The following is a 17,943-nucleotide window of genomic DNA, read 5'->3' as shown; positions in this document are numbered from 1 at the left end:
ATTTAAATATTACGTGTTACTGAATGAAATAAACTGTAGTCATCTAGCCTGGAAATTCTAGAAAGGAGGACATCATTCCTCACAGAACACTCCACCAGTGCTTTGGTGACTGGATAAGAAAAACAGCAAGTGTTCTTTCTTAAGCTTCCAAAGAGAAAAGCAACATGGGAAGAATGAATTAATTCCAGTAACAGGAGAATTTAATTTAATTGCTATGTTTAAAATCACAAAGTAACCAAGGTCAGAAGCGATCTTAAGTGTACAGATTCCAGTCATTCATCTATTGTTTTATTTGCCTTGCCTAATACTCTCCAAGAAGCTACATTCCTCTACATGGACATTCCCACCTCACAGCAATCTAACCATGTCCCCTCCATCACTGAGTATAGTCGGGGAAAAAAGTATATTTCCTTGCCCAAAACTAATGGTTAGATTTTGGAAGAATCATTTAATCTCCCTGGATCTTAGCTTATGTATCTGAAAATGGGAAAATAATAATGATGGTAAATACCAACTTCATCAGACTATTGTATGAATCCCAGTGAATTGCTCAAAAACATTTTAAAGCATACTATTTATAGATGTAAATATTATCTCAGGCAAGAAAATTCAATTCCAGACTTTGAATGCCAGTTTCCTTAATATGCATCATAGACTTGAGAAAGTATTTTTTTTTTAATCTTGTGATATGCCCTATTTTAAAGTAATAAAAATTCTCTGGATGCCAAAGGATATATATTAAGTTCTATTCAGAAACTATGATTTCAAAAGACATGGGTTGAGCATCAAAATATCTCTTCCAAGGTACTTATCAAATATAAAGGAAAAATACTAAATTTACAAAGGAGCGATCTGGCATACACCATCTTGGACAAATGATTAAGGTTAATATCTGTAACAAGGCATACAGGGACAGTGAACCTGCAATACGATGCCGTGAAAGGACACAGCATCACTTCTGCAGTATTTGTGCCCTTAAAAAAGCAGACTTCAATCTAATCATGAGAAAACATCAGCCAAACCCACCATGAGAACATTCTATCAAAAGCCCCAAGGTCATGGGGAAAAAAAGAAAAAAGAAAGACTGACAGACTGCCACAGTTTGGAGGAGAATAAAAAAAAAAACAGAATAATTAAATATAACATGGAATCTTGGATTGAATCCTGGAGTACACAGAAGACATTAGGAAAAACAAAACAAAAAACTGATGAAATTTGGATAAGGTCTGTATTTTAGTTAATAGTACTATGAAAGTGAAAGTGTAGTCAGTCATGTCTGACTCTTTGTGACCGTGAACCAGGCTCCTCTGTCCATAGGATTTCCTGATGCAGGGATAGAACCTGGGTCTCTTGCATTACAGGCAGATTCTACCATCTGAACCACCAAGGAAACCCTGCTACAGTGTAGTATTGCACTGTTGTTTCACTTCTAGGTTTTGATACCTAGAAGTATTCTGTATTATAGTGATGTAAGTTTCTAGAAAAGTTTGAATGAAATTCTAATATCTAGGAAAGAGTTCATGTTCTTAATTTTCCAAAGGGATATAGAAAAAAATCAGTCTCGATACTTTTTGAAACTTGTTTCTTAGAACACTACATACCTTTATAGGTTGGGTGACCATATCATACATTATCCAAATCAGAATTCTTTTGAAAAGCAAGAAAATGCTATTATTAATAGTATTAAAAAAACACACATGCCTGAAGTCTTAGGGAAAATTTAGGGAAGAAAAGCTACAATCACATCAATCATAGCTGCTTTATTTTTTATCAGTTTTATATATTTGGGTTCTGAAAAGGTTTTCTTTGTAGAAAATTTTTCCTTTAAAAAATAAAAAACTCCACTGTATTAAGCTTGCCTAAGAAACTCTCTGATAGTCTGTTCAATCCACAAAGAGTTATAATGCCCATGCTCTTATTCATCTTTCACAACCAAGCTCAAATCCTTTCTCTTCCACAATGCTTTCCCAAATAGTCAAGGCAAAAAATACTTTTTATTCTATCACATTTCATATATGCATCTCAAATATTTCATCCAGTTTTCTGGGAATCAGAGTCACAAGTACGGCTATTCATCTATACAACTAATCTAATATTTCTCTACCTTGGAATTATTGCTATCTGGGGCTAGGACATTATTTCCAGCAGGAGAGTATGTCCTCCAGATTTTAGAAAGCTAAGCAGTAGCACCTCAATCCCAGGGGTGACAATCAAAAGTGTTATCCACATATTGCCAATGTTCCCTAGGGATAAAATCGTCTCCTGCTGAGAACCACTGAACTAAAGGAAGTATGCTGCTGCTGCTAAGTCACTTCAGTCGTGTCCGACTCTGTGCGATTCCATAGATGGCAGCCCATCAGGCTCCCCTGTCCCTGGGATTCTCCAGGTAAGAACACTGGAGTGGGTTGCCATTTCCTTCTCCAATGCATGAAAGTGAAAAGTGAAAGGGAAGTCACTCAGTTGCATCTGACTCTTCACGACCCCATGGACCGCAGCCTACCAGGCTCCTCTGTCCATGGGATTTTCCAGACAAGAGTACTGGAGTGGGGTGCCATTGCCTTCTCCGAAGTGTAGAACATGATATATCATGAATATTCAGATCAAACAGATCTGGTCTTACATTGCTAATGTGGTTCTCACTAGCTGTGTGATCTTGGGCAAGTCTAATCTCTCTGAATTTTACAGTTCATCTTCTATAAAATAAGGATATTAATAGCATCAAGCACCTTCCAAGGAGTGGTGGCTGCGCGGGCACAGGAGGGCTGAGAGGAGCTACTCCATGTTGAAGGTCAGGAGGGGCGGTGGTGAAGAGATACCCCTTGTCCAAGGTAAGGAGCAGCAGCTGCACTTTGCTGGAGCAACCAGTAAGAGACACCCCACATCCAAGTTGAGAGAAACCCAAGTAAGACGGTAGGTGTTGTGAGAGGGCATCAGAGGGCAGACATACTGAAACTATAATCACAGGAGACTAGTCAATCTAATCACATGGACCACAGCCTTGTCTAACTCAATGAAACTAAAGCCATGCCCTGTGGGAACACCCAAGACAGGCAGGTCATGGTGGAGAGGTCGGACAGAACGTGGTCCAGTGGGGAAGGGAATGGCAAACCACTTCAGTATTCTTGCCTTGAGAACCCCATGAACAGTATGAAAAGGCAAAATGATAGGATACCAAAAGAGGAACTCCCCAGGTTGGTAGGTGCCCAATATGCTACTGGATATCAGTGGAGAAATAACTCCAGAAAGAATGAAGGGATGGAGCCAAAGCAAAAACAATACCCAGTTGTGGATGTGACTGGTGATAGAAGCAAGGTCCAATGCTGTAAAGAGCAATATTGCATAGGCACCTGGAATGTTAGGTCCATGAATCAAGGCAAATTGGAAGTGGTCAAACAGGGGATGGCAAGAGTGAACATCGACATTCTAGGAATCAGTGAACTAAAATGGACTGGAACGGGTGAATTTAACTCAGATGACCATTATATCTACTACTGTGGGCAGGAATCCCTTAGAAGAAATGGAGTAGCCATCATGGTCAACAGAGTCTGAAATGCAGTACTTGGATGCAATCTCAAAAACGACAGAATGATCTATGTTCGTTTCCAAGGCAAACCATTCAATATCACGGTAATCCAAGTCTATGCCCCAACCAGTAATGCTGAAGAAGCTGAAGTTGAACGGTTCTATGAAGACCTATGGAGAAGGCAATGGCACCCCACTCCAGTACTCTTGCCTGGAAACTCCCATGGACAGAGGAGCCTGGTAGGCTGCAGTCCATGGGGTCGCTGAGAGTTGGACACGACTCAGTGACCTCACTTTCACTTTTTACTTTTATGCATTGGAGAAGGAAATGGCAACCCACTCCAATGTTCTTGCCTGGAGAATCCCAGGGATGGCAGAGCCTGGTGGGCTGCCATCTAGGGTCTCTCAGAGTCGGACACAACTGAAGCGACTTAGCAGCAGCAGCATGAAGACTTACAAGACCTTTTAGAACTAACACCAAAAAAGTAGGAAGTCAAAAAATACCTGGAGTAACAGGCAAATTTGGCCTTGGAATGCAGAATGAAGCAGGGCAAAGGCTAATAGAGTTTTGCCAAGAAAATGCACTGGTCATAGCAAACACCTTCTTCCAACAACACAAGAGAAGACTCTACACATGGACATCACCAGATGGTCAACACAGAAATCAGACTGATTGTATTCTTTGCAGCCAAAGATGGAAAAGCTCTATACAGTCAACAAAAACAAGACCAGGAGCTGACTGTGGCTCAGATCATGAACTCCTTATTACCAAATTCAGACTTAAATTGAAGAAAGTGGGGAAAACCACTAGACCATTCAGGTATGACCTAAATCAAATCCCTTATGATTATACAGTGGAAGTGAGAAATAGATTTAAGGGACTAGATCTGATAGACAGAGTGCCTGATGAACTATGGAATGAGGTTTGTGACATTGTACAGGAGACAGGGATCAAGACCATCCTCATGGAAATGAAATGCAAAAAAGCAAAATAGCTGTCTGGGGAGGCCTTACAAATAGCTGTGAAAAGAAGAGAAGCGAAAAGCAAAGGAGAAAAGGAATGATATAAACATCTGAATGCAGAGTTCCAAAGAATAGCAAGAAGAGATAAGAAAGCCTACCTCAGAGATCAATGTAAAGAAATAGAGGAAAACAACAGAATGGGAAAGACTAGAGATCCCTTCATGAAAATTAAAGATAACAAGGGAACATTTCATGCAAAGATGGGCTCGATAAAGGACAGAAATGGTATGGACCTAACAGAAGCAGAAGATATTAAGAAGAGGTGGCAAGAATACACGGAAGAACTGTACAAAAAAGATCTTCACAACCCAGACAATCATGATGGTGTGATCACTCATCTAGAGCCAGACATCCTGGAAAGTGAAGTCAAGTGGGCCTTAGAAAGCATCACTATAAACAAAGCTAGTGGAAGTGATGGAATTCCAGTGGAGCTATTTCAAATCCTGAAAGATGATGCTGTGAAAGTGCTGCACTCAATAGGCCAGCAAATTTGGAAAACTCAGCAGTGGGCACAGGACTGGAAAAGGTCTGTTTTCATTCCAATCCCAAAGAAAGGCAATGCCAAAAAATGCTCAAACTACCACACAATTGCACTCATCTCCCACGCTAGTAAAGTAATGCTCAAAATTCTCCAAGCCAGGCTTTGGCAATATGTGAACCGTGAACTTCCAGATGCTCAAGCTGGCTTTAGAAAAGGCAGAGGAACCAGAGATCCAATTGCCAACATCCACTGGATCATGGAAAAAGCAAGAAAGTTCCAGAAAAACATCTGTTTCTGCTTTATTGACTATGCTGAAGCCTTTGACTGTGTGGATCACAATAAACTGTGGAAAATTCTGAAAGAGATATGAATACCAGACGACCTGACCTGCCTCTTGAGAAACCTATATGCAGGTCAGGAAGCAACAGTTAGAACTGGACATGGAACAACAGACTGGTTCCAAATAGCAAAAGGAGTACGTCAAGGCTGTATATTGTCATTCTGCTTATTTAACTTCTATGCAGAGTACATCATGAGAAACGCTGGGTTGGAAGAAGCACAAGTTGGAATCAAGATTGCCAGGAGAAATATCAATCACCTCAGATATGCAGATGACACCACCCTTATGGCAGAAAGTGAAGAGGAACTAAAGAGCCTCTTGATGAAAGTGAAAGAGGAGAGTGAAAAAGTTGGCCTAAAGCTCAACATTCATAAAACTAAGATCATGGCATCTGGTCCCATCACTTCATGGGAAATAGATGAGGAAACATTGGAAACAGTGGCAGACTTTGCTTTTTTGGGCTTCAAAATCACTGCAGATGGTGATTGCAGCCATGAAATTAAAAGATGCTTACTCCTTGGAAGGAAAGTTATGACCAACCTAGGCAGCATATTCAAAAGCAGAGACATTACTCTGCCAACAAAGGTCCGTCTAGTCAAGGCTATGGTTTTTCCAGTGGTCATGTATGGATGTGAGAGTTGGACTGTGAAGAAAGCTGAGCGCCGAAGTATTGATGCTTTTGAACTGTGGTGTTGGAGAACTCTTGAGAGTCCCTTGGACTGCAAGGAGATCCAACCATTCCATTCTAAAGAAGATCAGTCCTGGGTGTTCATTGGAAGGAATGATGCTAAAGCTGAAACTCCAGTACCTTGGCCACCTCATGCGAAGAGTTGACTCATTGGAAAAGACTCTGATGCTGGGAGGGATTGGGGGCAGGAAGAGAAGGGAATGATAGAGGATGAGATGGCTGGATGGCATCACGGACTCGATGGATGTGAGTTTGAGTGAACTCCAGGAGTTGGTGATGGACAGGGAGGCTGGGCGTGCTGCGATTCATAGGGTTGCAAAGAGTCGGACACGACTGAGTGACTGAACTGAACTGAATAGCATCAAATTCATAAGCTGTCTACAAAGATTAAACTAACTTTAATAAATAAATATAATAAATAAATATAATAAATAAAGATTTGTAAAAGCTCTATGCACATGTGCTCACCTGCTAATGTCTTCCAGGAATGTTTGGGGAAGAATATAAGATTAATCTGAAACTTGGAGTCATATTGCAAAGGCATTAAAGGAAGCCTATTGTCAATAATCAGTATTGTCAATAAATAATTAACTACATCATCATTTAACTATGATTTCCTGAAGTCCAAAGCTCAGTTCACCTCAACTTTTCCATGGGCAACATCTTCTTGGTTGTCAGGATGCCTTTTCACAGATTATATATGTATATATATATGAAATTGGGTTACAGAATGCCTCCCCAGGTCTCATCGTAAGTTTTATTTCATGAGAATTCTCTGTGGCCTCAGAATCAAAATGCTGAAAGGAAAAAGTTGACACTATTTTACATTCAGTGAACTTGGCATTTCACTCGAGTAAGATGCCCTTCATTTCTAGTCATTTCTGTGAGCTCTTTAAGAAGAAGATGGACCATGAAGACAGAGGGACAAGATGGGCATGGAGGAGAGGCAGACAAAAGGCCAAGTCCCCAGGCTGGCTCTTGAGCATTTCAAGCACCTGAACTTAATCTGTGTGACAGAAACATGGTGTCATTTGATATGAATGCCACCAGCCACATACTTTTCTTTAAAAGCTTTTATACGCCCACCCCTTGCTCCCTCTTTTATTCCAGCCTTAAAAGCAGAGGGTCAAGTTTTAACATCTCCGATTACAGAAGGCCTGTGTGCTGGTTAGGGTAAAGCATAGGTGTGTGGTGTGTGTGCATGTGTGTGTGTGTGTGTGTAATATTCTTGACTTTACAGCGATTATTTACCAGCTGAGTGACTGGGCCCCTGGTTTGCTTCAGGTGCTGTCTGCCAGCAGTTCACTGCCCAGAGTCTCAGTTTTCCTTATTACAACCATCTCTTGCTTCCTGTTTACCCTGGGTAAAGAGACCAGGTTTCATGCCTGCAGGCCCACATTCCTTTGCTGAGCAGGTTTTCCCAGCCTCAGGCTACAGGTTTCACCCTCCCATTGTAGCAAGTAAAGCATGTTGAAATAAAGAGTAAGTCCATCCAACACACAACAATGGAAACCACTTGGGAAGTCGCACAACTGAACACAATGTTTATATCATCCTTGCACGATTATTTGGAATTATCTTTATAGATACACTGTGACTGTGAGTATGTTCAGGAATATAGAGCAAAAAAGGGGAATGAGGCAGAAGCTTTTTTTGCTACAAATTCTAATTTCTTTCCTCATCCTATTCCATTTCCCCAATCCTCCCCATGCATATATGCACATGCACGCACGCACACACACACACACACACACACTTTAAACTCTAGCTTAAGTAAATGACTCTTTGTCCAAGAACATTTTATACACGTTTGTAATTTGCAGCTTCTAATCATGTATTGTTTTACTTAAAATGTCTTTCTGCGTCTGCTTTTATGGCTAAATCACTCTTGAGTTTCACATCAAATGTTTCCACATTTGTTAACTTCTGGACTTATCCTTTTTGCTGGGCTCTAATAGAACGTTTTGATTCTATCAACAGTATTTGCACATTAAATGATAATTTGTTAAGTACCATTTTTGCATTCTCCCTCTAGACTATAAATGTCTTGAGGGCAAAATCTGTTTTATTCTTCTTGCTATCCCAACAATGAGGGCTTCCCTGGTGGCTCAGCAGTAAAGAATCTGCCTGCCAATGCAGGAGACACAAGTTTGATCCCTGGGTTCCAAAGAGCCCCTAGAGGAGGAAATGGTAACCTATTCTAACATTCTTGCCTGGGAAATCCCACAGACAGAGGAGCCTGGCAGAATACAGTCCATGGGGTCACAGAAGAGTAGGACACAACTCAGCAACTAAACAAACAACAAAATCCCAATGGTTATCCACTGCATTGCTCTGCATATATTAACAGTATGCCAGGTGGACACTTAACAAATATTTGTTAAGGAATGCCATGGCAATTCAATGGTTAGGACTCAGTGCTTTCATCGTCAAGACCAATGAAATTAGTCATTCAATCTAGGTTCAATCCTAAATCAGGGAATGAAGACTCCAAAAGCCGAGCAGCCAAACAATTAAAATAACAAAAATTAACAACTAAATAAATATTCGTTCAGTCTATGTGGTGGGAAACCAAGGGGTTAAGAATATAAAGTTACATTTGATTACTAAAACATTGGTTCAGTTTCATAATTCCCTCAAAAATAAGAAGAAAGATGCCAGACAAAAGTAAAAAAGGGTTGTCTGTAGCTCACTTTGATTAGGCAATAGACCATTCATGATCTACTCAATATTATTCTAAAGCTCTGGACTCAGTCACTAGTTCCTCTCAACAAGACTCTCCACACAATCAAAGAATCCATTAAGACAATGTGAAATCAAGCACAGTTATCAGTTAGATCCTTGATCTATAATTTACTTAATAAATACCACTCTGTAACCTGTCTTCACTGATTAAACTCACTTTAATTGTTCCTGCAAATTGCAAGCCCACCAAGCTTCATATAGATTAGAGAATATATCACAAGATTCCTTTAACTGCCCCTTATCAATCATGCCTCTAATTATGGGTAGCCATAGTAATGGTGACTTAAGTTGATTTTCAAAACATGGAGCTAGTCTTGATGGTTCAAATTGGTCAAGATTCTGACCATTTAATTGGGTCTACGTAAGTGTCCAAAGAATGACCTCTTGATGTCAGAGGGCCCAAAACTCCACCCTCAGATCATGCTGATGCTGCCATTTTCTGAATATGCTTCCGAAGAAGAAGCAGTTAACTCAGGTATGCCTGCATGGAACACGGATCGCCTCAGCTTTTCTTGCCTCCAATCACCTTTCTCCATGCTTCAGACCACCCTGCTTCTTTATCTCATAAATATCTCAAGCCTCTTGCATTTGGGGAGGCAGATTGGAGATCTGTTCTCCTTTCTTCTTTTTTGGCTTCCTTGTGAAGAAATCCTTTCTCCACAGAAAACCTCAGCATCTAAGCTTGGTTTTGGCTTGCTGTGCATTGGGCAAATGAAACTAATTCCATAACAAATGGTAAAGACACGGCTAGAAGTTGCAAATATAAAGTGGATGAAACAAGAATAACTGACCTTGGTTGTAAAAATATGATATCATATCCTACCCTATCATATATCATAGCAGTGACTATGAATATGCACACACAGAGACATCTTTCTGGTTTTTAGGCATTTCCTTGAGCATTAACAAATTATTTGAATGTGGAAATACCGTTATTATTATAATACCTCAGTCAATTTACTTAACCACTCTAAGAACCTTCACTTTTAAAGTGGAGATAGAATTCTGACCTCAAAGAGTTTTTGTTAGTTGAATTCCATGAAAACATGCAGACTGTAATTAATAAATATCATGTAATTACAAATTTCATATGAAATTATGTCCTGTAATAATAAAAGCAATACCAAAAATGTTATTTTCTATTTTCACAACTGTTTTATACGAGTAATGCAAAGTATGTGAATGCACAGATTGAAAAAGTAAGGCTTGGATGTAAGCAAGAATCTGGAAAGAGATGTAGAAATGATGTAGAGTTAGTGAGATAGGTAAAAGAAGGAATGAATTTTGACACAGTATTTCATAAATTGATGGGGATTTTTTAGATCAGTGCTGAAGGACATAGAGATAGCATAAATTTGAATTTGAATGCAATTTACCCATTAATGCTCCTTCCTCAGGTACCTTTCAGCCCAATCCATCCCATGACTCAGTTTTGCCCCCGTGTTGAAGGATCTGACACCTATATTACCAGTTCAACTTTCTCTCCTGAGCTTCAAACAGACCTAAATTTCTAACTTCTGGCAACCAGCTCAACTCCACATTCCATGAACATTTCAAACTCAGCATGTCCTAAACAGAATCCCCACACCTACTCTTCTTTTAGTTCTCTCCATTTAAATTAATGGACTCACCATCTACCAAAACAGACTACCATCTTTGACTTCTTCTCATTCACCTACCATATTCTATCAGTTATCTTCTTCCACTGATATCCTGAATATCTCAAGATTTCTTCATCTCTCTCCATTCCTAGCACCCCTAATGTGCTTTAGGTACTTATATGTACCATATGAGCCAATATAATTATGGTGAGAAATACACAAGATTCAACTCCAGCTAAGCTGTCTGTGTCTAATACACTCCATGCACTTTCAACTGTCTCCACATCTTTGCATCTGATCCAAAATTCTTTTTCAGTTCTTTAATACTTATTTTAAAATCTTTGTATTTTTATCTGCTTCCTCTTATTAAACAATGCCTTCCACAAAGGCAAGAATCTTGTCTCATTTATATTTGTATTCTTAATCACAATCATAATACCCACAACTTGTAGGTACTAGAAAACATTTGTCAAATAAAGAAATTCCAAGTGCTGTAGAGTAAAAGACTCTGAGTAAAAATTTTTTAAAAATGAATTTTATAAATGTACTTTTAAAAATAAATTATTCCATTAGATCATAAATAATTTGAACTTTTTGACTGTGGAGGGCTCAGTTCCACATAATTTCCTCTCTTCTGCCATTGTGGGTTTCCTAAATTGAATTAGGGCTTCCCTCAAAGCTCAGTTGGTAAAAAATCCACCTGCAATGCAGGAGGCCCTGGTTCGATTCCTGGATTGGGAAGATCCCCTAGAGAAAGGATAGGCTACCCATTCCAGTATTCTTGGGCTTCCCTTGTGAATCAGCTGGTAAAGAATCTGCCTGTGATGTGGGAGACCTGAGCTCTATCCCTGGGTTGGGAAGATCCCCTGGAGAAGGCTACCCACTCCAGTATTCTGGCCTGAAGAAAGAGTCAGACAAAGAGTCAGACATGACTGAGTGACCTTCATTTTCAAATTGAATTAAATTGTTTTAGGTATTTCATTTAGTTATGCACTTTCACCATATTCTTTTACTTTTTCCTATTTCATTTACAAGAGAAATAAAAAAAAAAAACTAGTTTAAATCACCCTTTAAAAATTGTATTATACCAAAATATTCATATAAAAGGAATTCTATATCCCCAGAATTACTATTCTTATTTATACTTTTGCATTAATATAACTGAGAATTAATCAAAGCCAATTTTGGAAAAAGTCCTAAACACGAATAACTTTTTGACATAAAAACCAACAACAAAAGAGAAACCAAGACACAAAGAACTGGATCAGAGCAGTCATCATATCATATCCCAGACTGAGATCACTTGTTTTCTTAGAGATCTGGGACTCAGGGTGGCCTTTGACTAAGAAATGGTTTGGCAAATGAAGGTTCCAGACTGTTGATAGGAAGAAAAGACTTTGAAAGAATAGTTGAATGAGAAAATCCTTAAAGAAAATACACTTAACAGATTCACAAAGTAGTTTGATTGACTGAAAACCAACCAATTAATTAACCGACCAGTCACCCTGTTCATACTCATGTATGCACATGTGCGCGCACACACACACACACACACACCCGCTATTCTTACTTCTATCTAAGGAGAGCTATATGAACCTCAAGTTTCCCTTGGCTGATAGAAAGTCTTGGGCAAAATGTAATGTTCCAGTCTACTAGCTGCATTCATGTATATTTACTGTTACTGTTAAGTCACTTCAGTCGTGTCCAACTCTGTGCAACCCCATAGACAGCAGCCCACCAGGCTGCCCCGTCCCTGGGATTCTCCAGGCAAGAACACCGGAGTGGGTTGCCATTTCCTTCTCCAGTGCATGAAAGTGAAAAGTGAAAGTGAGGTCGCTCGGTCATGTCTGACTCTTAGTGACCCCATGGACTGCAGCCCACCATTTTCCTCCATCCATGGGATTTTCCAGGCAAGAGTACTGGAGTGGGGTGCCATTGCCTTCTCTGCATGTATATTTAGGGGGTAGTTATTCTACCACAACCCCTTTTTTAAACTTTCTATTTTATATTGGAGTATAGCCAATTAACAAAGTTGTGATAGTTTCAAGTGAATAGTAAAGGGACTTAGCCATATGTATACACGTATCCATTCTCCCCTAAGCTCCCCTCCCATCCAGGCTGCCACTTAACATTGAGCAGAGTTCCCTGTGCTATACAGTAGGACCTTGTTTTCACTCCCTTTTGATATTTTATTTTTCATCTTCCTTTTAAAGTATTCAATTTTATTTCTATATGGCAGAAAAAAATAAAGCACTATCAAATATTACAGCCATGCAGTGGTATTTCTCTGAAGGTAACAGAACTTGTTTTTTAGTCCTTTACCCTGAATTTCTTCCAGCAAAGAACACTCAGAGAATAAGTGCTTAAACATACCAGGTATGGGAAATAAGAGAAGACTTGGCCCAGGAAGTGATGGATGTCATAACCAAAGCAGGTGGTATTTATTTTTGACTTGTAATAAAAAGAGTGACTACTACTTCAAAATATATATTATATTAATTATTAGAACCAGATTCCCTTTAAAGGCAGGAAATGGCTTTGGAAACATACATTATTAAGCTCTTTCAGTTGGATTAACGTGTATTAAAAAAAGAGAAACAGATAAATGATTCTGCACTTTAATAAGGAAGAGGAAAAGAACAGGAGTTTGGGGAAGAACAAGAGCAGGAAAGAGAAGATGAGATTCTGGAGCAATGCATCTGAGCATTATTGTTAATAATGTCTTTTAAAAATAAGAAGATCCAATATTCCATCTGAACTTCTGGGCATTATTGTGATGCAAATTCCTGTTGTATCTCCCAGAAGTTCTGAGTGAGTCTTCTCTCATGTATATGTCTTTGTGACAGTGTTATGTTGTTCTATATGACTTTGGGTGGTTAAGAGTCAGACTAGGGGCTGATGTTGATGCTTGGGTTGAGGTATGGTGAATTAGGAGAACGACATAATCCATACAATAAACTAATTTAGTGCCTTCAAGTGACTGACATCAGAAGCAAACCTTGAGACCATAAACCCCTGAAGACATCTACATAAATCTTAAAAAAGACCCTTGCCTTTTGCTGAGAGCAGAATGGGATTCTAGCCAACTTCACTTATGTGTTAGAGAGAAAGAAGACCCCCTCTAGCCTCTAATCACATACATTTTGCCTCAGATCCTTTTTGTAAAATAATGGTTTTATCCATTAAAATTATTTGTTTATACAAAAACATACTTGCTTACATGAAGAAGTGTGTTTAAAATAAAACAAGAAATGGAATATATGCCATCCAACCATAGAAGGACTTAAATGCACATTGCCATATTTTAAATTTATAGCAAATAAAAAGTTATGATATTCTAAAATGATGTGACAGCCTATAAAGATAAAATAGAAAGGACAGTGAAGGCAAGAATTCCGAAGCCCTTATGTATATTCTTATATATATCTGGTTTTGTTGAAAATATAAAGGCTGGTTTTTCACTGCATTTATAGCTCTGTTTTACTTTCTGACTATTCAGAGTGTCCAAGGACAGCTTAAGTCTCCCTAGGAAAGTTGAAATAATAGTAGAAGGGGATCTCTCAGTCATCTGAGACAAATATAAAATCTACTTGGGAAGATGAGATAGAAAGACATAAAAATATACTCTTAATTTCTTTATAATTTAACCTTACAATGGCCCAGTGAAGTTCAGAGGAAAGGCAATTATTCATTGTGTCCATTTTAGAGTTAACACTACCAAGGCCTAGAGGGAAAAAATGATTAAACATGATCACCGAGCTATATCTGACTTCCTACTTAACACTATTCTACATTCCTTCTCTGAATAAAACAATTATAATTTAATTATACACAGAAAAATCTATATATACTATAAACAATAAACATAGATGAACACAAGTATTGCAATTTTTCAACAATATTACACTACAATTTTTGCTAAGAATTTAGCAAGAGGAAATAGCATCATTGGTTAATATAAATACTATACATTTTTTTCTAATATAAAACAGCTCCACTGTTTACTAAAAAAATTCTATAAACCTATTATAGCTTTTGTCTATATAAAACCCAGGTTGAATCTTATCATTTTTTTAACAGTACATGTTTTTAAAGCACATAGATTCTCCACAAAAACTAATTTAAGAGTGATGCCCAAGCTGCCTCCTACCTTGCAAATTTCGAGAAACTTCTCACTTGTATATTTCATAGGGTGCTCAGTGAAAGTAGCAAAAGGCATCTCAGTGGACCACGGATTCCAGCGGACTAACAGTGACTGTTGGTCAGGACTCCCCCAGTAGATCCTGAGGCCTTCTCCTTGTCTCCTGCAAGAAAGAAGCTTTCCCTTAGATTAGTCATCTTCATTGCTACTGCTAAGTCGCTTCAGTCGTGTCCGACTCTGTGCAACCCTGTAGACGGCAGCCCACCAGGCTCCCCCATCCCTGGGATTCTCCAGGCAAGAACACTGGAGTGGGTGGCCATTTCATCTTCATTAGATTAAACCAAAAAGAAAAGGATGCAAAGGAAATGTACTAAGTCAGCCTTTGTATTGATGCTGAGATATGAGGCTGACCTACCAATTAGCTGAATTCTTCCAAGGAATTTAAGAGGGAAGAAAAGGATGGATTTGGTCTCAAACATGATGAGTGAGGGACAGAGAGGCCTGGTGTGCTGCAGTCCATGGGGCCATAAAGACACGACTTGGCAACTGAACAACAGCAACATGATGAGTTCAAGGTGTTGTTGAGAAATATGTAGGTTAATGCTTGATTGGAAACGTTACTCTGGTGTTCTGGACAGAAACCAAGGCTGGAAATAAGGATACTGAAGTTATGCTAATATTCTGATGGTCAAAGTTAAAAGAGAAAGGAAGAAAGAAGAGTCAAGGTGGCAGGACAAGAACTGAAACATGGAAGACATAGTCAACATGGGAGATGGTTTCAAGGAGAAGGAAGATAATAACAACTACAGAATCTACCACACAGTAAAGCCAGGCAAGAAATGACTGAGGAAAGACATTGGGACTTCTGTAGTAGAAGGGTATGTTTGATCTTTAAGAGAATTGATGGCCAATTCAAAATGCCCTGTGACCTCAGCTTTTATGTCTCCTGGTTCTCTATTCTCTGCACACATTTCATCCACCAGAATTGCAGCAACAAACATGCCTGGTCACAGTTCTGATCCACAGTATGTGGGAGGCACCACTATCTTTTAGAGGCCAAGCCCATTTAGTAAACCCAAGTGCAGAGCAAGAGAAAGTAGGTTTGGGAGCAATGATAGGAGGGGAGTTGTGGGAGTGGAATGTGGTCTCATTGAATAACAAGTCTATAATCTCTGTGGCCTCTTCTTTTTGCCTGTACCCTTCAGAATTTTCTGTTGTGGTTTTAGACATTTCTGAATGCAAAGAGGTCCCTGGAGGTTAAGCCAATCTCAGGTGCTTTGCATTCGACAAGCTTTAAAACTAAGTTACTTATAATTCTAAGCAGCCCCATGGAACATCACAGAGCTCTCACTTCTTCTAGAAATTAAATCCTCGGATCTAGAAGGAAAAACCAGAGCTCAACTGTGATGCCTTCACAAAGCTGTCACTTCCTGTATTAAGGATAGATTCTTTTGGGAATGTCATTGTGGTTTCCAAATGTTTATCCATGTAGAGATGTGTATAAACACAATCTCACACCTACATATAAAACACCCCGACTGGCCTCAGCTTCTTTTTACAAAAGGGAAGTAAGAAAAGAGCCTGAAACATTCTGTTGCCCAATTCTCAGATTTTTGATGATTCTATCTGAAGGCTGATATCCAGCCTTTTTTTTTCTTTGTCCTTAATCCTTTGCCTGGGAAGGAGAAAAAAAAAGAAAGAAAAAGAAAAGAGAGAAAAATTGAAATATCATTGAATATCGCTAAAGTTCCCTTTTTGCTGATTCATTTTCTTAGCTGCTATACTGGCTTCCTTGATGGCTCAGAGGGTAAAGAATCTGCCTGCAATGCAGGATACACAGCAGATGGGGTTCGACCCCTGGATACAACAGATCCTCTGGAAGAAGAAATGGCTACCCACTCCAGTATACTTGCGTGAAAACTCTAATGATCGGAGAAGCCTTGTGGGATTCAGTCTATGGGGTGGCAGAAGAGTCAGACACGACTGGGTATACACACTGATATTTATCTCCTGCCCCCACCCTTCCAGACTTTACTTCATTCCTTTTTTTCCCTGGCCTGATAATAAGCCTTAACCTCAATGAATATTCTATGCATGCTGGTTAATGGAGCATTCTGGCTTGAGTCCATTTAAACAACTTGCATGATACAATTATTTACTACTTCATATGTCCATTTATGTACTAGGTGCAATTTTCCTTTTATCCAAAGGGGATGAAAATTTGCCAAGATAGCTTTCCCAGTAAATATAGTTTATATTCTTTCACTTTAGGGAAACCCCAAAAGGAAGTTTAAAAGCATGAAATTCAAAAAGAACCCTATTTCTAAGCGACTGATCAATTTGAGTGTGGCAAGGCCTTTCAGAGATGTAGTATACTACTTCTAAATAGATAAGTTCAGCCAACCTTCTCTCCTGAGCTCCAGAGGTGGTAGCTAGGAAGAGAAATCTACAACTGAGCAGTTTCTCTAAAGGTAAAACTAAGGTGGTATTTCTCAGCAAATCTTTTAGAACTACAGTGCCATAAAAATCTATCATATTCTGTCAAATATCATTAAGGCAACTGTGGAGAATATGACCAGGAATGCCTTATTAACAGTTATATGTGGTACCGTGGGAGTGGTCACCCAAGGGGAGAGAATAGAATAAAAAACGCAATGAACAGGAAGTCAGGGAGTGCTGTGGAAGAGTCTTGGTTTTGACACTTAATGCTATGTGACTATATCAGTTCAGTTCAGTTCAGTTCAGTCGTTCAGTCGTGTCCAACTCTTTGCGACCCCATGAATCACAGCACGCCAGGCCTCCCTGTCCATCACCAACTCCCAGAATTCATTCAGACTCACGTCCATCGAGTCAGTGATGCCATCCAGCCATCTCATCCTCTGTCGTCCACTTCTCCTCCTGCCCCCAATCCCTCCCAGCATCAGAGCCTTTTCCAGTGAGTCAACTCTTCACATGAGGTGGCCAAAGTACTGGAGTTTCAACTTCAGCATCATTCCCTCCAAAGAAATCCCAGGGCTGATCTCCTTCAGAATGGACTGGTTGGATCTCCTTGCAGTCCAAGGGACTCTCAAGGGTCTTCTCCAACACCACAGTTCAAAAGCATCAATTCTTTAGTGCTCAGCTTTCTTCACAGTCCAACTCTCAAGCTCATTTCTCTTTCTGAATCTCAATTTCCCCATCTTTCCTTTAGGGTGTCTCCATGTGGTGATATTTTATGACCTCAGTAACTCTGTGTAAATGGTGTAACAGCTATTGTCATGATGCTACTAGCATTACCCAGTCAAGGACGTACAAGATCTACAAGAAACCTATGGATCGTGGCTTCTTTAGTTTAGGAGCATTATCTTAGCCCCACTGAGGAGAACACATCTTCTGCTTCAAAACCCTCACCCAGTATTGTTC

The 17,943-nt window shown here is 39.4% G+C and overlaps 1 protein-coding gene across 2 annotated transcripts in view; it reads right to left on the bottom strand.

Annotated features, from left to right (window-relative positions):
• Nucleotides 1–17,943, bottom strand: part of TPRG1 (tumor protein p63 regulated 1) — a 158,687-nt gene that overhangs the window by 5,241 nt on the left and 135,503 nt on the right. For both annotated transcript variants that reach the window (XM_040253120.1, XM_040253119.1), the window contains exon 5: nt 14,551–14,704. In XM_040253120.1, coding sequence (XP_040109054.1) covers nt 14,551–14,704 — 154 coding nt within the window. The remainder of the gene's footprint in view (nt 1–14,550; nt 14,705–17,943) is intronic.

Source organism: Oryx dammah, unplaced genomic scaffold (assembly GCF_014754425.2).
Source record: "Oryx dammah isolate SB20612 unplaced genomic scaffold, SCBI_Odam_1.1 HiC_scaffold_2, whole genome shotgun sequence".
Classification (NCBI taxonomy): domain Eukaryota; kingdom Metazoa; phylum Chordata; class Mammalia; order Artiodactyla; family Bovidae; genus Oryx; species Oryx dammah.
This window is presented reverse-complemented; position numbering and strand designations above follow the sequence as displayed.